Source organism: Thermobia domestica, chromosome 8 (genome assembly GCF_964235325.1).
Source record: "Thermobia domestica chromosome 8, izTheDome1.hap1.1, whole genome shotgun sequence".
NCBI lineage: Eukaryota > Metazoa > Arthropoda > Insecta > Zygentoma > Lepismatidae > Thermobia > Thermobia domestica.
The window spans coordinates 17,679,440-17,698,549 of NC_137461.1; the positions used below are offsets into that span (position 1 = coordinate 17,679,440).

At 35.8% G+C, this 19,110-nt stretch overlaps 1 protein-coding gene across 1 annotated transcript in view; it reads right to left on the reverse strand.

The window, feature by feature from the left end:
• The window catches only part of LOC145692729 (DNA replication ATP-dependent helicase/nuclease DNA2-like), a 56,221-nt gene extending 38,281 nt beyond the window's left edge, over positions 1-17,940 (reverse strand). The window contains exons 1-5 of the mRNA XM_081768155.1: positions 17,745-17,940; positions 12,437-12,520; positions 4,991-6,321; positions 1,379-1,528; positions 48-303 (exon numbers count right to left, since the gene is read on the reverse strand). Of these exons, the coding sequence (XP_081624281.1) occupies positions 48-303; positions 1,379-1,528; positions 4,991-6,321; positions 12,437-12,457 (1,758 nt within the window). The 5' untranslated portion in view covers positions 12,458-12,520; positions 17,745-17,940. The remainder of the gene's footprint in view (positions 1-47; positions 304-1,378; positions 1,529-4,990; positions 6,322-12,436; positions 12,521-17,744) is intronic.
• Positions 17,941-19,110: the final 1,170 nt, after the last annotated feature.

Genomic DNA, 19,110 nt, shown 5'->3' on the forward strand with positions numbered 1-19,110 from the left:
AGAACCAGAAAAAAAAAGTTGAATACCGAATGTTGAAATTTGCTAACCTCTTGTAATAGCTGATGCACAAGGCTACCAATAACCATAATAGGGGAATCAGGATCCAGTCCTCTGTACTTATCACTCAAAACACCTTTTCTTCTACAAAAGAGCGACCCAACTACGGCAGTTCCAGAAACCAGGATATCTGGTTGTTCCACTAACAGACCTCCATTGTTGTCGATCACCCATAAATCACCTTCTTTCGAAGCCGGATCACAACGAATACTTACAATATCTCCTACACCAACTCTTGATTGATACCTGTTAAGAAAGAAAAAAGAAAAGAAAAAAAGAGATGGTAAATATATCTAAATTCTATTAAGAAAAGTGCTGTAATATTAATATACTACAAACCGGTGAGTTAAGAATGGTGATGAATAGTATTCTTGGGACGCTTAATCGATTGTAAAAAAACTCTATCTGTCAAAGGCCCGACTATATGAGTACTCCGGGACTCAAGCATCCATCGAAGATTTTTAACGGGTGCTCAGCACTCATTGGATTTTTCTCTCCCCATCTTTAGCTAATATCGCTAAACATATTTGCAATAGAAAAACAAAATTTGAATATTAAAGTTTTGTTTAATACAAAGTTTAGGTGATCGTGGTAAAAAAAAAAATAAAATAAAATAAAATAAAATAAAAAAAAAATAAAATCCTCCTTACGCCTTTCATTTCACTACAGTAGCCTCTACCCCTTTGATGGTTGTTCATGCCTATGAGAACCCCCCTCCCCCAGCCTGAAAACCACTTGTCTCTATTAGATCAGAAAAAAAATAATAAAAAAAATAATATGAGAAAAGAGATGTGATTTATCACAGAAATATCGAAGTGTGAGCACCCATTGAAAAAGTCAAAAGTCGGCGCCTATGCTATCTATTAAAGTTTTTGCTCTATAGTGGTCAATGTTAAAACAGGAAATGGCTGATTTCTAACACTTCCGGTTTGTATATCACTTCCATCAAGGTAGACTCCTAATTTTCGACTCTATATATCCTGGCCAAGTTTGATGGTGATCAGATAAGTAAAAAAAAAAAGTTGAGAATTTCTGTCTTCCGGACGGACACACAGACAGACAGGGTAAAGATATAAAAGAATTTTAGTAAACTAAACTGCTTTGAAATGTCATAAGCTGTTACATACTCAAAGTAGCTAGAAATCATTTATTCTCGATCAACTGTTGCATAAAAATCTTGTTTCTGCCCACGATAAGCTTTATAAATTCCCGACGATTTCAGCATTTCAGTCACCAAATCACTGCGGGCGAGCTATATCCAGTAGGCTTACAAGGAAGTATAAAGTTATAAGAAGCGAAATAAATAAATATCTTATCTTACCAAGACCCGCGAAGAACACAGGAAGCTTCCAGGTCATTTCTTAAAGCCTGCAAACTGAGAATGATTTCTCGAAGCTCTTCTTTGTAAGTCACTTCAACAACCTTACAATACTGGGGACTATCTAGCTGCAAACTTCTCTCGTGGCCCTCTCTGAAACATTAACCAGACATTTAATGTGTTGAAAAAGAGATTTTAATATAAATATCTTCCTGAAAGACACAACAGAAAATTCAATGTTTAGAACACAGTAAAAATAAAATAAAACAGTATCACTATATAAAGAAAAAATAAAATTAAGAGATTTTTTCGACCATTAAGGGCTGCTTTACACCGAGATAAATCCTTAGGAAATATTTTAGGATTTATCTTCGGAAAAATGTTACAACATATCTCGTAGGAAATCCTCTCCTTTTGTGCCATACACGTGAAGAGTTTTTCTGTCTAACCGAATGACGTTGCGAGATGTTGATCCATAGTGCATTACGGAAAAAAAAAAAAAAAAAAAAGCCTACAGTTGAACAAGCAATTGGTAGTATGGGACTAGTATTAACAACAATAATAATTATGAAAGCAAACAGAAAAAAAATAGATGTTATTGGACAAAACCGTGGCTGTTTCATACCTCATCAGTCTCTGCACCAATCTTCATTTTGCCGAGTATTTTTGCTCTTTCACTCACACACAAAATAAATTTGTTTTCACTTTCTCTCATCTAATGTTACTTAAATCGAAATCTTACGACTTTTTTTTAATAGAGCTTTTTTTAATAGAACAAGAGAAATCTCATAGGATCGTTCAGAACATAAAAAATGACATGCAACCTGATGCCATACACGTTGAGATTTTGACTCGAGGAAAAATCGTAAGAGATTTCCTAAGGCCTATCCTATAGTGTATAGCGGGCCTAAGGGTCTTTGCTATGCTCTCCCAACTATAACAACATCCTTAAAAGTGTGTGTCTTCTTCAAATTTACATAAAGCTTATGCACTTGAAAGAGAATTAACGTAAAGGAATCTATAGAATAGATTTACAAATTCAATTGTTCCAACTACCTAGCTTATAATTCAATTTTATTTCGAGTTTCTACTTCAGTATTACTTGCAGAAAATTTTTACCAGCGAGTACTAACAAATTAATTTATCAAATTTTAATTTTAAAAAAATGGAATGTAAAATAGTAAAATGTTCACCTCTACAGTGAGAAAGTGGAACATTTTTGGAGGTCGTAATATTTGGTCTTTGTAACTGGACAAACGCAGTAGTTGGACGACTTCTGATACTACTTAAGCCTTCTTATCTACCTCCTCTAGCTTAAAGACATAACCATAGAATGTCAATGCAATTGTTCATTCTATTCAATAAAACTGATCTCGCATTTGAGGTCGCGCTGGCTCAACGGTAGAACGCTCGCCTGTGGTGCTTGGGGAGGGGTCACTAGTTCGATTCCGCTCTCCCAAATGGACTTTCTAGTAAGCAAACATCGTATGCGTGGATTTTCCCGGGACTCTCCAGTTTCTTCCTCATCCCACGATTATCATCCATCTATCAGCACCCTTAATCTCGGTGCATGACATGGGACGTTATACCAGGGCCGTTGTATCTCTGGCTCTGACAGCTATGCGAAAAAGAAAGCGAGGGTTGATACTACACTGACACACTCCCATAAGACCCAATGAGTGACAGAGCAGTCATCGCGCTGGCATGGAAACCAGACGTTGTCGCCGCTTCGTGTTCTTCCTTTTGTTTGTGCATAGTTGAGTGAAAAGTGCTTTGAGATTATGTTCGGTTATTGCGACTTTTTTTTTTTTTTTTTTTTTTGTACGTGTGTGTGTGTGTGCTGTTAAGAATATTGTTGTAATTAATTGGTGACAATGGCTAGTTCTTCAGAACCGAAGCCAAAGAAAACAAGAGTGTATAAAGGACAAAGCCGAGAATTGATATACAGACTTCGTGAATATTTCGAGAAAGAACGCGATAATGGTGGCGGTCTTCTTCCTGTGACGAGGGCTGACGCCCTGCACAGAGTGGCTGACGCCCTGCATGTGGGAAAGTCCACTGTAACTAAAGAAAAATGTCCCGAAAAACTTATTCTCCTTCAACAGTTTTGGTTACTCCAGGCAAAAATAGAAATCGACCCAATGTTAAAACGTCTCTAGATCGTTTCCAGGATGACGCAACACATCTATCAATATTATATAAGAAAAGAATTTTCAATTCGCAGTAAGTTTCTCAAGTCCTTAAAAGAAGCAGGGCTTTTCGAGGGAGGGAAAACAAGCTTGAGTATTATGTTAAGGCAAATTGGTTTTAGGTGGAAAAAATTCTCTGGAAGAAAAGTTCTGATGGAAAGAAGCGATATTGTTGCGGCAAATTTTTGAGAGTGATGATGAAAATGAACCCGGAAAACTTGGACGAAACATGGGTGAATGCAGGACACACGAGAAGTAGTGCGTGGACAGACGATACATCCGAAGGGATAATGAAGACACTTATTGGCAAGGGAAATCGACTTATTTCGCTTCATGCTGGGATAGTGTGCGAATTCGTACCTGACGCAATGTTGCTTTTTAAATCAGAGAGCACTCGTGATTATGACGAGAAAATGAATCCCACAACTTTCCGAGACTGGTTTGTTAACTTCCAAATATTAACGTGAATTCCGTAATCGTGCTTGATAAGGCGGCTTATCATTTCGTTCGAACGAATAAACCTCCAAATACGAACAGCAAAAAGGAGGACATGATAAGGTGGCTTGAAAGAAATAATGTTCCTGGAGTATCATTAGATATGAAAAAAAGCCGAATTAATGGCATTAATATAAATCTATAAGCCAAGACAGCCATCATATGAAATCAATGGAACTGCTGAGGCTCACGGGCATACAGTAATTTGACTTCCACCATATCATTGCCATTTTAACCCAATTGAATTAATTTGGGTTCAAGTTAAGGGTTATGTGGCTGAACATAAAACATTTCGTGTAGGTGACGTGAAGAATTTAGTAACAGAGGCGATCGAGAAAGTGTCCCCGAATAATTGAAAAAACGCCGTTGAGCATACGTGGAAAATTATGCAGCAAGCTTGGGAAACTGAAGATGTCTTTGAAGAAACTATAGAAGATTTAATCATAACAGGTGATGGTGGAGACAGTGACAGTGACGATGAAGAAGAAATTGAGGCAGTTAACTCTGACGAATATATGTAGGCAGCGAAGGTAAGTCAGTTTACTCGATTACTTTGTTATGATAATTCTGGCTACTTTTATTTTGTTTCCTCACACGGAAAGTTTTAAAAATCCATGAAAATTCAGCATTTATTAAGCAATTCATTTCGATTGTATTTGCTTGCTTTTTCTGTTTATTCTTAGTGTGTGCGGTTAAACCCACGACAAATTGGCAACATTGTTTTGTCCACGTGGAGAACTGTCAGAGCCAGAGACATAGCGCCCTAGTATAACTTTTTTTTTTCTTTCTTTTTAACAAGTTCTCGTATGAACATAATAAAAATATACCATAGAAAAAGATTTAATAGTTTGAAAGACGCTACAATTTTTATGATCTATGTTGCGACGAATTTTCAACTAGAAAATTGTCATTTATAAATATGTATACTCACTTTTTCTCTTGAGAAAGTTGAAAATCATCCACTTCCCAATCGTCAAACAAGGCATCAGATTTGTCAAAGTCTGTAAAATCTGCATGAAGCTCCTTAGGAACAGCTTCCTCTCCATTAAGCATAGAGTTACTATCACAAACGCCATTTTCCACTGAACATGAATTATTATTCTCACATACGCCCTCCTCATGTTTAAAGTCTTGCTCTTCTGGAAGTACACTAGAACAAGTCTTCGTATCAACGGCGGATTTCGGGCCTCCGTCATCAGGAAATGCACAATCATTTCTGGAACTCAAAACGTGATTATTTACGAAATTATTCTCTTTTGAGTCAGTTACACAGTCATCTTTAAAAATGTCCTGGCTTTGTAATTCTATATTTGATAACCGTTCATCAATTACAACATTTTTGTTATTTTCATTTGAAGTTTTTTTCACTTCTTTTATACTGGTAATTGCTTTATTATCCTCACTGGGCACATAACCATTTGAAACGAGCCTGTCTGAATTGTTTACATATTTGTCAATCCTATCAAGAAAACTTAATGTTTCTGTGGACTTCTTGGAGGACGCAGTTTTATCCTCAAAATCTTGTGTCGTTAATTTGTCTTGTTTTGTACAATTCACTGGTTTCACAAAGAAATTCGACACTTTTGATGATATGACATCATTCTCGTCATGTTTTGTATTAGACACTACTTTTCTAAAACAATTTTTAGACCCTGATCCTTCTGGTTTAGGGTTTATTCTTGTGCTAAGTTTACTCAGTTGAGGCTTCACACAAATCGCATTTGAGATCTTACTCTCTCTCCTATCTTGGTTTGCGTTACAACGTGATTCATTCACAACATTCTCGTTAAGTTTAGAACCACTACCAGCTCCATCAGGTTTCTTCTTCACGGCATCACTAATTAAACTTAAATGACGTTTCTTTGTCATTGCTTTACTGAAACGCGACAGTTTCTTTTTCTCTTTACTCGCAGGCGGAGTCGGTGGAATAATATCCGGAGAGTTCTCATCGCAAAGTTTCAGTTTTTTACTCGGCCGCTCAGGAGTTACAAAATCACGGTCGTCTCGAACAGGTTTTGAATCTGAGGAATTTTCTTTCGGTGGCGACTTTTCCTGTTGGCTTTCTTTCAAAGGAGACCTAGATTCACAATTTTTGGTTGGAACACTAACTGATGCATCACTTTTGCTTAAACATTGTACTTCGTCTTCGTCTACAGCAGATGCAGGATTTAAGGCAAGTTTTTTCTCATCAGACGCAGACTCTTTTGTTTTTAAGCTGAAGAAGTTGGAGATTTTCAGTTGATTGCAGCTCACCACTGTCTTCTGAAACATTTAAAAACAAAGCCAATAAAAACAAGTAAACATTCATAGTACATAAGATTACCTCAGAGCTTTAAAAAATAAATGAATAAATAAGAGCATAAATTTTTAGACATAAAAATAAATTCACAACGAAAAGGGAACCAAATTGCAAATACTTTAGCAATTATACATCGACACATTACAACAAAATTGAATGTATGGATTAATTTATTTTCTCGAGGATAGAGTGATCACATTAAGACAAGATATGGATGAGTCCTTCCCTGCTGGTCTATGAGTTGAGTTTATTTTAATGTCCCGTTCAGCAGCGAGGCTATATGAAGCGTGGACCTACTGATTAACGTGGAATCCGAACCACATGAGATCCCGCCGGGAATCAAACCCGAGTCTCCCACGCCAAAGGCGCATACGCTAACCGCTTAGCCACGAATGAGTTCCCCTGCTGGTCTAGTGGCTAGGGTGAGCGTCATTGGTATATGAGATCCTAGGTTCGATTTCCGATGCGTAAGTATTGAACGCATTACAATGGTTCGGATTCCATCTTGAACTCTAAGCTTACGTCTTTTTAGCCTCGTTACTGAAAAGGGACACTAAACATCAATGAACAAAGAAACAACGGGGGTGGGCACGGTGGCTCAGTGGTAGAGCGCTTATTTCTAGTGCGTGGGGTCCCTGGTTCGTTCCCCGGTTTGTGGTGTACATCGTGTCCATCGGTTTTCTCGGAGTACTCCCGTTTCCTCCCAAATTCTCATTCCACCAACCTTCCATCATCATCATCGTCTCCCTTAGCATAAAGGAAATAATCGTGGGACATTAAACTGAAAGATTTCATTTTCAAAGAAACAATGAAGATTTGGAAGACGTATTGAAAACAATACTCAGTTTAGGAATCAGAAATGGTTATAACACGGAAATTCTGGAAAATTGCAGGAAACTTGCTTCTGAAATTTTCAAAAATAATCAAAACAAAACCAAAAACAAGGCCAATGAAAATGAACGTAATTCCCGTGAACCTACAGACTACGGAAAATAGCAAATAAATTTGGTTTCAAAGTTTTAATCAAATCGCCAACAACAACAAAAAATCTAGAAATGCCATTTAATAATTGCAAGAGATATTCTGTCTTAACAATTTGTTCCGCTCTAGTGTATACACATGCGATAACAAGGTACAGTCAGCGACAAAAGTTTTTTTTTCCATTTGGTAAAATTTATTTTGGGAATAACAGTGGTTTGGTGCGGAACGTACAGAAAATTACATTCTTTTTATTTTACTGAAAACTGTACTCAAATTGTCTTTCCATTCTGAAGTTATATATGAAACTAATTTCATCCAGTGGAAAGAACTTTTGTCATTGTCTGTACAGACTCGGGTGCCTCGGCCTGGTGTAGACCTAACAAATTATAATACACTTATAGAAAAAAAGAAAAGTTAAGAAAGAAAGAAATATTAAAAAACAGGATTAAGGAACATATTAAAGATATCAAAAAAGAAGACGCAGCAGGATCTGTAATTTCAAAATATCTACGCACATCATAACAAAAAAGTTAAAGATTTACACAAATCCTTGTAGAAAGAATGTTTATCTAGCGTATTTTATTAGAACGCAGAATCCAGGGTTTTATGTAGACAAAGGTGACCTAATAAACAATCAGACACCATAATATACAATTTCAGCAGCAAGTACATGTATAACAAGAACAATTAAATTACGCTAAATTAACATGTTATACAGGAAATCAATTCTACAACAAACAACAGCAAATTTACAGCAGTCATGGCTTACTCAAATACTCAGCATGAAATTACGAAAATGTATCTTTTCATTAGAATTAACTTTTTAACATCTGATTTGGAACTTTAACATCCGATGAGTACAGAAAAAATCCTTAGTGGTAGCTATAGGAGTAAATATAAGAATAATATCACAATATTGCGAGTGGTGATTATATTCAATGAGAAAAAGCAGAAAGGCTATTACTCACCGTAAAAAAAAAAAAAAAAAAAAAAAAAAAAAAAATGTAGCAGATATTTTTTCTACATGCAACAGGTAGCGCTTTCGGAAGATACAACTTCCTTCTTCAGCCTGTGGTAGACTTCAAAAAGAATTTATATATATATATATAAAACGAAGGAAGGTTAAAAATGGTTAAAAAGTTAAGATATGTAAAAAACAAATCTTCTGTCAAACATTAAAACACACGGGAAAAGAAACTCAGTGACATTGTACACTGCTGTTCACTGTCGCTTTCCAAGTTGCTTTACAAGAACTATGCACGTCACCCAGGCTACATACTTTCACCATTTGGAAAGCAAGGACAGAAAACAGTGAACAGCAGTGTACAATGTCAGTGAGTTTGTATTCCCGTGCGTTTTAATGTTTTTTATCCTTTTTGAAGTCTACCACAGGCTAAAGAAGGAAGTTGTATCTTCCGAAAGCGCTACCTGTTGCATGTAGAAGAAAATTCTGCTTTTTTTTTTTTTTTTTTTTTTAGTAATAGCCTTTCTGCTTTTTCTCATAATAATAATACTTTGTACAATTTAATATTTCTTTCTTAATTTTACAATATGCAATATTTTAATATGTAGTAAACACTTCTACATAGTGTCATCGTAGTAGCAAAAATTTGCAATACGAGGAAACAGATGAAAATATGTAAACAAGAAAAAATGAAATGAAATCTTTGAGTTTTACGTCCCACGGTTATGCCGGTTAGGCTAAAGGAGACGGTGATGAGAAATGCATGAAATGGTGGAATGAAGAAAGTGGGAGGAAACGGAAAACCCCGAGAAAACCCACGAACACGGTGTTTGTCCACATGTAAACAAGAGGAACATTTTATAGTGCCATTCTATTTTATAGTGTCAATATTCTAAACACTTCGCGTTTAGAATACATGTACAACTGAAATAATGAGATAAACATTCAAAATAAAGATGTGAATGCTAGTAGCACGAAGACTGCCCGAAAGATAACGATGATGGTGGCCATCGCAACTGTTTCGGAATACATTAAGGGTTCCTACTGATCAGGAGAAATCTATTTGCCTGACTTTCCTTGACCTTTGGCAGGAAATTCCCTGACTTTCATGAGTGTCGGATGACGCTGACATATAAATAAGGAATAAATAATGGTGAATATTGATATATGAGAACATTTATTCTTTAGAGACAAATAGTAATCAATTGCTCATACGTACATTCCATTTACCTCGCATAAAAATCTGAGCAACGTCCCATATTGTAATCATTAATGATTGGGTAAGCTGAAATTGGTGTACAATTAATGTTGGAAAAAGTATATTTATGAAATTTCCCTGATTTCTTATTTTCTCTCAGCTTCCCTCACTAGTAGGAATCCTGTTAAGGATAATGACACATTACGGTAAGCACTTTATTTTCACTGTAATTCAGGAGCATAAATATAATTACACGCGGATGCTTCTTTCACCAAAATATTTGCATCATACAACATTCGTGTAACAGCAAGGTGGGAAAAATCATGATTTTTTTTAAAAAAAAAATCATTTTTTTAAAAATTTAAATCAAATCTTTCTCTTCGTATAATACAAGTCGCGAACTAAAGAAAAAACATTAGGAATTAGTATTAAATGTTAATTATGTCATTTAAGTGAAAGTATTGGGGTTGAATTTTGAATTAATCCCTAATCATTAACCTATTTCAATCCCAAACAATGTTTCTTAAGCATTAAGAACAAAGTACAGCACTGTTTATCAACATGGCACTTTTTTTCACAAAAGTTACTGATTTTTGGCAGGGGCATATTTTTTAAAAAATCGGAACTATCTAGCGGCATGAAATACTGTACATATAAAATACATAAATTTCGCCTAAAGTTACAAAACCTTAAAAAAAAAAAAAAAAAATCGGAGAGGGGATCGGACCCCTCTTAATACACCCCTATTATCTGGGAGCAAACAGACACGCACACAAAGGAATTTTTGTCTTAAATGTCGATCGTATCTCGCCGTTGAAATGGTTAACGATTAAGAAAAACCTACACTACGAAGAGAAGAAAGCTGGATTGCCCCGTTACCCGTTCAAAACGGGATTTTCCCTAATCTTCTCTGCATGACACTAGTTTTCATACTGTGCTTACTTACATTTGAGTCTCATTGTATTATGATTATTATCTTCCGTAATCGAAATAACAGAACAGAAATAGGATTTTCTTATTTTCACCTTAATTTATTTCGGAATTTGATCTAAATCAACGATTTTTATTTAAAAAATCAAGTGATTTAAATCAATCCACCCTGTATAACAGTCTATATCTACTGGGTACGTGCCACAGTTCTACCCATTTGTAATAGATCACCGTTTAGCGGTCTCACAGATGGTACTGAAAGTAGTCGCATAATCGAGGCCTTATAGAGCAGTAACAGACAGTGAGTATGGACGAGAAGTTTTTAAGGGACAGAGTAGCATGTGAGTAAAATGCAAAACAATAAGGAACATAAATTTTTCTTTTTGAGTTTGACAAATACAGCTTTGCGGCCACAGCCTACTTTTACACTCGATTAAGTGTATAAAGATGCAGTTGACGATATCAACGAAAGCTATCAATATCAATCACGGTCTGTATGTCCAGAAATTTTGGAAGATCAGTTGAAGTGTAGCCTTTCTTTACACCACTGACGCTATATGAACGTGGATCTAGTTTAAGGTAGGGATTGGCCACATTTTCCGGAAAATATTTTTTCCGGAAACCAGAAAATTGAAAACGGAAGACGGAAAATGTTATTTCCGGTAACCGGAAAACTCTTTTTCCGGAAATGGCCATCCCTAGTTTAAGGTGAACCATTTACACTGAATTTTACTTTCCAGTTATTCTTTTTTTTTTCCGTTTATGATTCGTATTATGAAAGATGGTTTAGTTAATTTAAATTTAAAAAAAAAAAAAAAAACTCTTTTTTAAAAGAAATCATTATTTTCGCCACCCTGAATTCTTGCCATCTTCATTCCACCATTTGCCATTCTCGTTCGCCTTCTTAAGCCTACAATGTATTTACGGGACGTTAAATTGAAGATTTCCTTCCGTTCTTTTAGCTACAAAAGTACAGTAGACTGCCGAGTATCCAGCTTAATGTGGCGGATGAGCAGGCTGGATAGGTCGGAGTTCTATAAACTCATTTCTTTATGAACATTAGGCATACTCCAAGAACAATTTACGAATACAGTTATAATCAGGAACAGCGGCAAGCGTATTGTATTGAGATCTGTTACACACTGACGAAACAATGAACAAGGAGCAGAACGCTGCTCTTTTCCTCTCACAACTTGTATATTTTGCACGCGACACGTAGGGGGATCGTAGCAGACGCCTGCTTCCAATGCCTTGGCAATGTTGCCAATGCAATCCCTTGCCTTCCTCATTTAATTACGATAGAAGAAAACTGGGCCGGATAGTTGCGAGCCGGTTACGAGAGACCTGCATGGGCTTGGGCGGGCCGACTCTTTTATTTCTTTGGGTCGGGCTGGGCTGGGGCCGATTAATTGCAATTGTTTAATAATTATTGACTTTCATTAAATGATAATTAGAATAAAGGCAAACGTTGAAGAAGTGTGCCCGTGAAAAATGTTACAAAATGAAACTTAAAATTTATCGGGCCCGGGCCGGGCTTGTGCCAATAATTTTAAAAAAACTTATCGGGCCGGGCTCGAGCCGAAAATCTTCAAAACTTTTCGGGTCCGGGCTGGGCCGGACCTAGGTACATTCGGGCTGGATTGGGCTCGGGCCAAAACATTCGGTCCGTGCAGGTCTCTACCGGATACTCGTGAATCTACTGTAAATATTTCCAAATCCCAACATTTTAAAAGGACTCTGTTGTTTCTTCTTCTTCTTCTTTTATTTACCGTGAACTTACAGATAATTATATGTTCGTTAGGATTTCATACTACTTTTCAACATTGAGTCTGTATGAGAGGTGGACACTTCAGCTGAATTAGGCATCAGAATAATCATGAAAGAAACAGATTTCCCAAACATAAAGTTAACTATTGATCAGTAGAGTGCTGGTTAACTATTTGAGTTAAGAGTTGGAAGACATATAATCCAATCTTCGCTACGATACATAATGAAAAATAAATACCTTTTTACTGAGCTTCTTCATTTTAAAGCCTATGTAGCTGCATTGGTATTAAAACAACTGAACACATTCTGTGATTTTTCTAATCTGAAAAGAAAACAGTGAAAACTATTACAAACAAAATTACATATTTTTTGTTACATTATTTTCCTTTATAGTTATTTCTTAATGATATTTTAAAATTTATTAATTTCATATTAATGTGGTTGTATCAGAAACAATTATAAAATTTGATTGTATTATTTATTTATTTATTTGTAAAACGCATACACGATTACAATCCTACAACAATTGCCTTAGTAACATGATATTTTAATACAATACCATTATTCTATAAGAAAGTAGACAAGAAAGTAAAATAAGCAAGTTTCAAAGACAACGAAAAGAGATTTTAAAAAAATACAAAATACGAAATAGCTACGATAAAGTGAAAATACGATAGACGAAAAAGAACTAAATGTAAGTATAAACACTTTCCTGCAACTTGTACATGTATTATAAATGCATTACAAATATTAATTTCATTCAATTTATTGTTTTACAATCTCAAAAAATATTTTGAATATGTATTGCAAATAAAAAGGACATAGCAATAGTGATAGTGTTTTAATTAGTGCTAGTATCCTTTGCTGTGTACAAATTAAAATCAAAATCCAAAGTATATTTCAAAACATTAACCCAGAGAGCTCCAAATCCATCCATAATTGCTTAATATTTGTACGAAAATGTGTTTCAGTATCAAAAAATATATCACAATATTTCGACACAAAATTATATAGTTTTAATATTCCAAAAATCGATGAATTTTTGTGTTGAGTAGTCCTTGAAAATGAAACATAAAAGAAGAGATCATATCTAGGCCTAAGGTAAAGCGTAAGAGAGTAAGAGAAGGAACACTCGATATACTTATTGCAAATTTCATCCAATTTCCTCTATTTAGCACTCAATTATAATACGTTTTTGCAGCAAATCTTTTTCTCTTTTCTTTCTTTAAGAGAGTTCGGTTCTGAAAATCGTCAGACGTGTTGGTTCCTGCAACTTCTCCCATAACTGCTGTATTGACAAAGCACAAACAAGTTATTATTTATTCGAGAACAGTGGAGTGGTCCTGTAATCTATCTCTCCTAGAGGCGAGACCGTGCGGTGGGGAACGGCAATGTAAGGTTTGCTGTTGTTTGATGGTTTGAGCACTCACCAATTACATCAGAATTTAAGCCTGGTCGGGGTCCGAAGACCCATTCTGCTCTTAATAATCTTGGTATTGTACAAGGACGTAGAACATAACTCAAAATTAATCTTTTCATATTTCTACTTATACGGGAACACCGTAGCCTAGTGGTTAGAGCGTTGAACTGATGTCCACATGGTCCCGGGTTCGATTCCCGACCGGTGCTTCCCAATTTTCAACGTCTACCCAGTGTCGTGAGACAAACAGGGGAGTCACGTGAATGAAAGACGTGACGGCCACTTAGGTCTAGAAAGGTCCCGATACACCAGTTAGCGACAGGGCAATACAACGCGCTGACAGATGGCGTTGGAGCGACTCAGGCCCAAGTGGTTTGATTTGATATATTTCTATTTGTAATTTCTATGGAATATTTTTTATCGTGTTTCGTTGTTTATAATATAAAATAAACTTTTTAGTGGAAGGGGTGATGGTGGCTCAATAGTAAAGACCTCATCATTAATTTTGAGTCTGCAGTTCGATCTCAAGTTATTTGCGTTTGTAGTGAACAGCTTTGTATTTGTTTATTATATTCACCAACTTGTATTTACTGCTTTCATTTTTACTACCCCCCAAATCTATTCGCATAATAGGCATAACCACGAGTTACTAAACTAAAATATCTGAACCTGCGCTCTCTACACAACACCTCATCCACGTATGAGCATGAATCTCCTGTCATTCCTCACAATATCTGTACATGTCCCTTTACAGTCACAAGTGAAAGACGTCTTGATAAAAATTGGCAAGAGATACCATAAAGGGGAGATTTTGTCGATTACTTTTTCAATATCTCGCACCGTTTGCAAGATTTGAGCCTACTTCCGGTTGGAGTTTTTAATTCATGTATGATCAGTGTTTTTTTTTTTCTTCTTCTTTCTTGCATGCAGTATGTAATAAGCAAATACATCACACACACAATTAATTATAATATCATTGATATATGTGGGCAAAACACTCCAAACAATAAAGATTCAACTTACTGTTAGAGTGGCTATCCTTCGTTTTTAATTATAATTTGGCCATGAAACAAACGCCTGTACACAATTATGTGGTGTTGGAATGTATAAAGCGTAGGATATGATGCTAGGTTTTATTTTTATTTTATTTATTTATTTTTTTAAAATTTCAACACTTCCAGTGTACCCGTAAAAATTTAATAAAGAAATAATCGCTATGTTTTTTTTTTTTTTTTTTTTTTTTTAATATTCAGTTAGAACTGGATAATCTACACAAAATTTGCAATCGATTAGTAAAAACGTCATCTTTCTAGAGCCTGTAGTTTCCGACATCTCATTGTCGAAAGGATTGGCCACAAACATATAAACGTCCACAAACGTATAGTTTAAAAGAACTCCAAAGATGGCAGCGCAACTCATTTGCATGGATTTTGGAAAGGCTTATTAAAATACAAAGGCTTTGAACAATAGTTTAAAAAAGTAAACTTTATATGACAAAAAGATTTCGTAAATAATTTATTTAAAGTACACAGAGTTTAAAATATTTGTTTCTGTTAAACGTGAAATCACAAATAACCGGAAATCAAAGTTTATGGGTTGGAGCTCAGGCGCTTTTATTGCTATTGTAGCATTTTAATAGATTGATTGATTGAATATTATTTTCTGATGCAGAAAGAGCATAATTCTGTTGTGTCTGAAAGCCATATTCTATTTGGCCAGATTATTACAATGTTGTTAGTAAAATAAAATATTGTGGTAGAAAAGCATTTTTGCTTTCGACTATGGAAATTCGATTGTTAACCTCGTTGACACGAGTCAATATTAAACAGCTGTAGATATAAAATTTGTAAGTGCCCCATACGAACACCATCCTAGCTAGTAATAAAAATGATCTGCTCAATTCAGAAAAAAAGTGCAAATTCCTAATAGATAAAATATACTAAAGTATAAATGGATTTAAATTTTTATCGTATATATGAGATGCAGCATAAGAGCAAGTCTGAGGAACTATTTCCCTAAGCGACATCTTAAAAAAGGCTCAAACCAAAAATATCAGGTCGAACATAACTCGAAACAAAACTACTTTATCTTGTATCCGAAGAAAAACCTCTCATCTTAAGTTTTTATTTCTCTCTGGGGACCGCATTAACCAGGAAAGTGATAAAAATAGGAAGCCATTGAAACAGAGAAAAGTTGCATATTCAAATGTGAACATCCTGTTGATGTGAAATATCACGGGCAACACTCGGCAGTGATTTTTTTCTTTTAGGACACAAAGTAGTTGATAGAGAAAAGTGTTATTATTGCTAGTGTATTAGTGCAAAATTAGAAAACACAGGGAAAATCTACTGCTTATTCAAGGCCCCTACAAGAAATGAGACAGTGGTCCACAGTTTCCTCAAGGCAGTGTCGGAATTATACAAAAGGTGAAGGTAATTGAAATAAATGCTAAGAAGGGTTATGTCAGTTTGTGGGGGGCCAAAACTAGGTATTAAAAAATATGTACAGGAGGAATGAAATGAGTTCATGTTACGGAAGATAATTGATGTGTGAATAATATGTGAAGTGAATAGAATGGAAACGCAGTATGTGCAATGGAGGAATGAGAAATGTTGCCGTGAGCAATCTATACAAACCGTGAAGGTAAGTACAAATTTAAGTTACCGTCAAACATGACATTAAATCTTTGAGTTTTACGTCCAATAGTTATGCCGGCTAAAGGAGATAGTGATGATGAGAAACAATGAAATGGTGGAATGAAGAAAGTGGGAGGAAATGGGAAAAACCCGAGGAAATCACGCACACGTATTTGTCCACTACAAAGTTCACTTAGCGCGAGCTGGGATCAAACCAGGGACCCCATGCACCAGAGGTGAACGCTCTAGCACTGAGCCACCGCGGCCCCTAAGTTACTGTAAAATACCAAACCTAACCTAACCAAAAATTAGCCAATATTTAACAAAATAGTATCAATTTTTTACCAAAAAGTACTGGCTTCCCAAAAGCCGACATATGACGCTCAGAAAGCAACAAACCTAACCGCGAAGTTTCTAGAACACAACCCAATCCTCCATGTAGGTTAGTAGATAGGTTGGTTCCACTGTGTACTAAAGTTTAATTTTTAATTCACATAATATTTTCGAGCGACCGTCAGTGAGTGAAGGCGGGTTAGAGCCCCGCAGGGCACGTCGTTTTCTGTCTTTTTTACAGCTAAATGGGAAGGGGGACCTGCGTTCTAGAACCCCGTCTACCTAACCTAGTGTTTTTAGCTACATGCACTTTCAAGTGCATACCCACCTTCGCCGACGCGCCTGCTTCTATTGGACGCTATTCCTCAGCCATCCATGCTGGCTCCTGCCTGACTCGGTTAGATAGCATCCGTCTTTTTAACGGACATCTAGCAAAGGTTAGTTTATTTTTACGGCCTATTTCAGGACGTAAAACTGCAAACTCCTCTTGAAGTGAATGTGCACCGAATAATTTTTAAGAAACATTTTCTAAGACAGTTACGTGAATTTCATGATAAGTAACGAAATTTTAACGTCTTCAAGTAGGAAAATATTGGATATACTTTGCGGAACAAAGGCCATATAAAACCTAACCTACGCTTTAACATCTTGGAATTACTACTCTGCGGCACAAAGGCTCTCCGGGAAACCTCACTAACGCGATGTTGTATTTACTAATTCATTTGGCCTGGGATCGAACCAGGAAGCTGTAGCACCAAGGTCAGCTCTCTTCCACTGAGCCATTGTGCCTCTTTTGGTAATAGTTAAGAACAGCTACTTCTCATCTCCCGTGCACGAGGATACATCTTACTGTTGCACTACCTAAACACCCTAAGTACAAGGGCAAGAACTCAGTCTATTACCTACTTTTTAATATCCTAGATAGTCAATGAATAATTCCTGAAAGTATGGCGTTTCTCGTCCTTCCCTAAATGGGAAGTACGGCTCCTTAACTATAACCCCTCTTTTGACTTGGTCTCTTTTTCTTAAATGATGAGAAAACTCTCATCTTGTACTGGGTTACAAAACAAAATCTCTTGTTGATAAAGAACGGAACTAACATAGCTTAAAATGCCACTTCCATTACCTAACGTGTAATATTACCATTCCTTTCTCACCTCACATAATTAACTGCCTCTTCATATAGAGATTATATGCACATTACATCAAATACACTACAATAAATTGAAATCATCTCACTAAATACATCAATAAAAATGAGAAATGAACCAAAATAAACCGCCAAACTACGAATCAGGGTTGGATACTTTTTATCAGAATTTCTTTGTTCCTGAGTTAATTGCTCTGCTGCTTAGGCCGGGCCTCCATTGCATCCGAATGCGACTGCGAACGCGAATGCGAATGCGAACTGCGAATTCATGTGCCTCTACTACATCCGAAGTTTTGTGAATGCGAATCAAGTTGCAATATATCTTTCAAACCTTCAATGTGAAATATTTTTGCTTGAAAATCTTAAAGTTTTCAGAGCAATAATAATAATAATAATAATAATAATAATAATAATAATAATAATAATAATAATAATAATAATAATAATAATAATAATAATAATAATAATATCTATTAATTTCCTTTGTGTACAAAATAGAGTGAATGTCGCTCCTCTTATTATTATGCTTCTGTGGTAACCACTATTTTCACTTTAAAATAAATGAACTAAATAAAACTAGAGATTGCAAAATCAACCAAGTTTCTAAGAAAATTTTCTCCATGCGTAAAAAATCCGTTTTTGATATTTCAAACATATTAGTCAATAATTACATGTATTCGTAAAATCATTCTTTGAGGAACAAAGAGGAAATAAAAATTGAGTATAAAGTTGCGGTTCGTGTATTAATTAAATCTTAATATTTTAAAGAGAAAACAAAGAAAAATACATATCCTCCACTCCAAGTTCTTTACTTACACCTGCCCATAATTTGTTCACGACGTGTAGTTTGTGGTAATCTGGATGAGCTTGGATCCACAATGGAACTTTATCAAAAACACAATTTATTAAAACATCAACATCTATTTCCATTTTTATTTTTATCTCCGCACCTCGCAACGTCGTCTACTTTCACGCAAAACAAACTTTCTTCTCTCATATAGCGCTCATTTTCTCTGCAGACGACTCTTCATTCGCACGAGTTCGGACGAACAATCCCAGCATGTTGGGATCATTCGCATTCGCATCTTTTGGTCCGTTTTCGCAATTCGCAGGTTGGAACTAGTCGAGGCACTCCAGTTTATTTACACGTGCTGAGAAATTCGCATTCGCATTCGGAAGCAATGAAGGTTCGGCCTTAAAGCTCGAAATCAATGACTGCGGATTTATTTCACAACGCTTTGCGATAATACAACGTAAAATTTGTGATTTAGCTTGCGGTAGTTGCTATTTGAGGTTAGTTTGCGGCATAGTACTTGATAATAACTTATTGCATTATATGCATTGCATTGCGCCCGCAAAATTTGCTATGACAC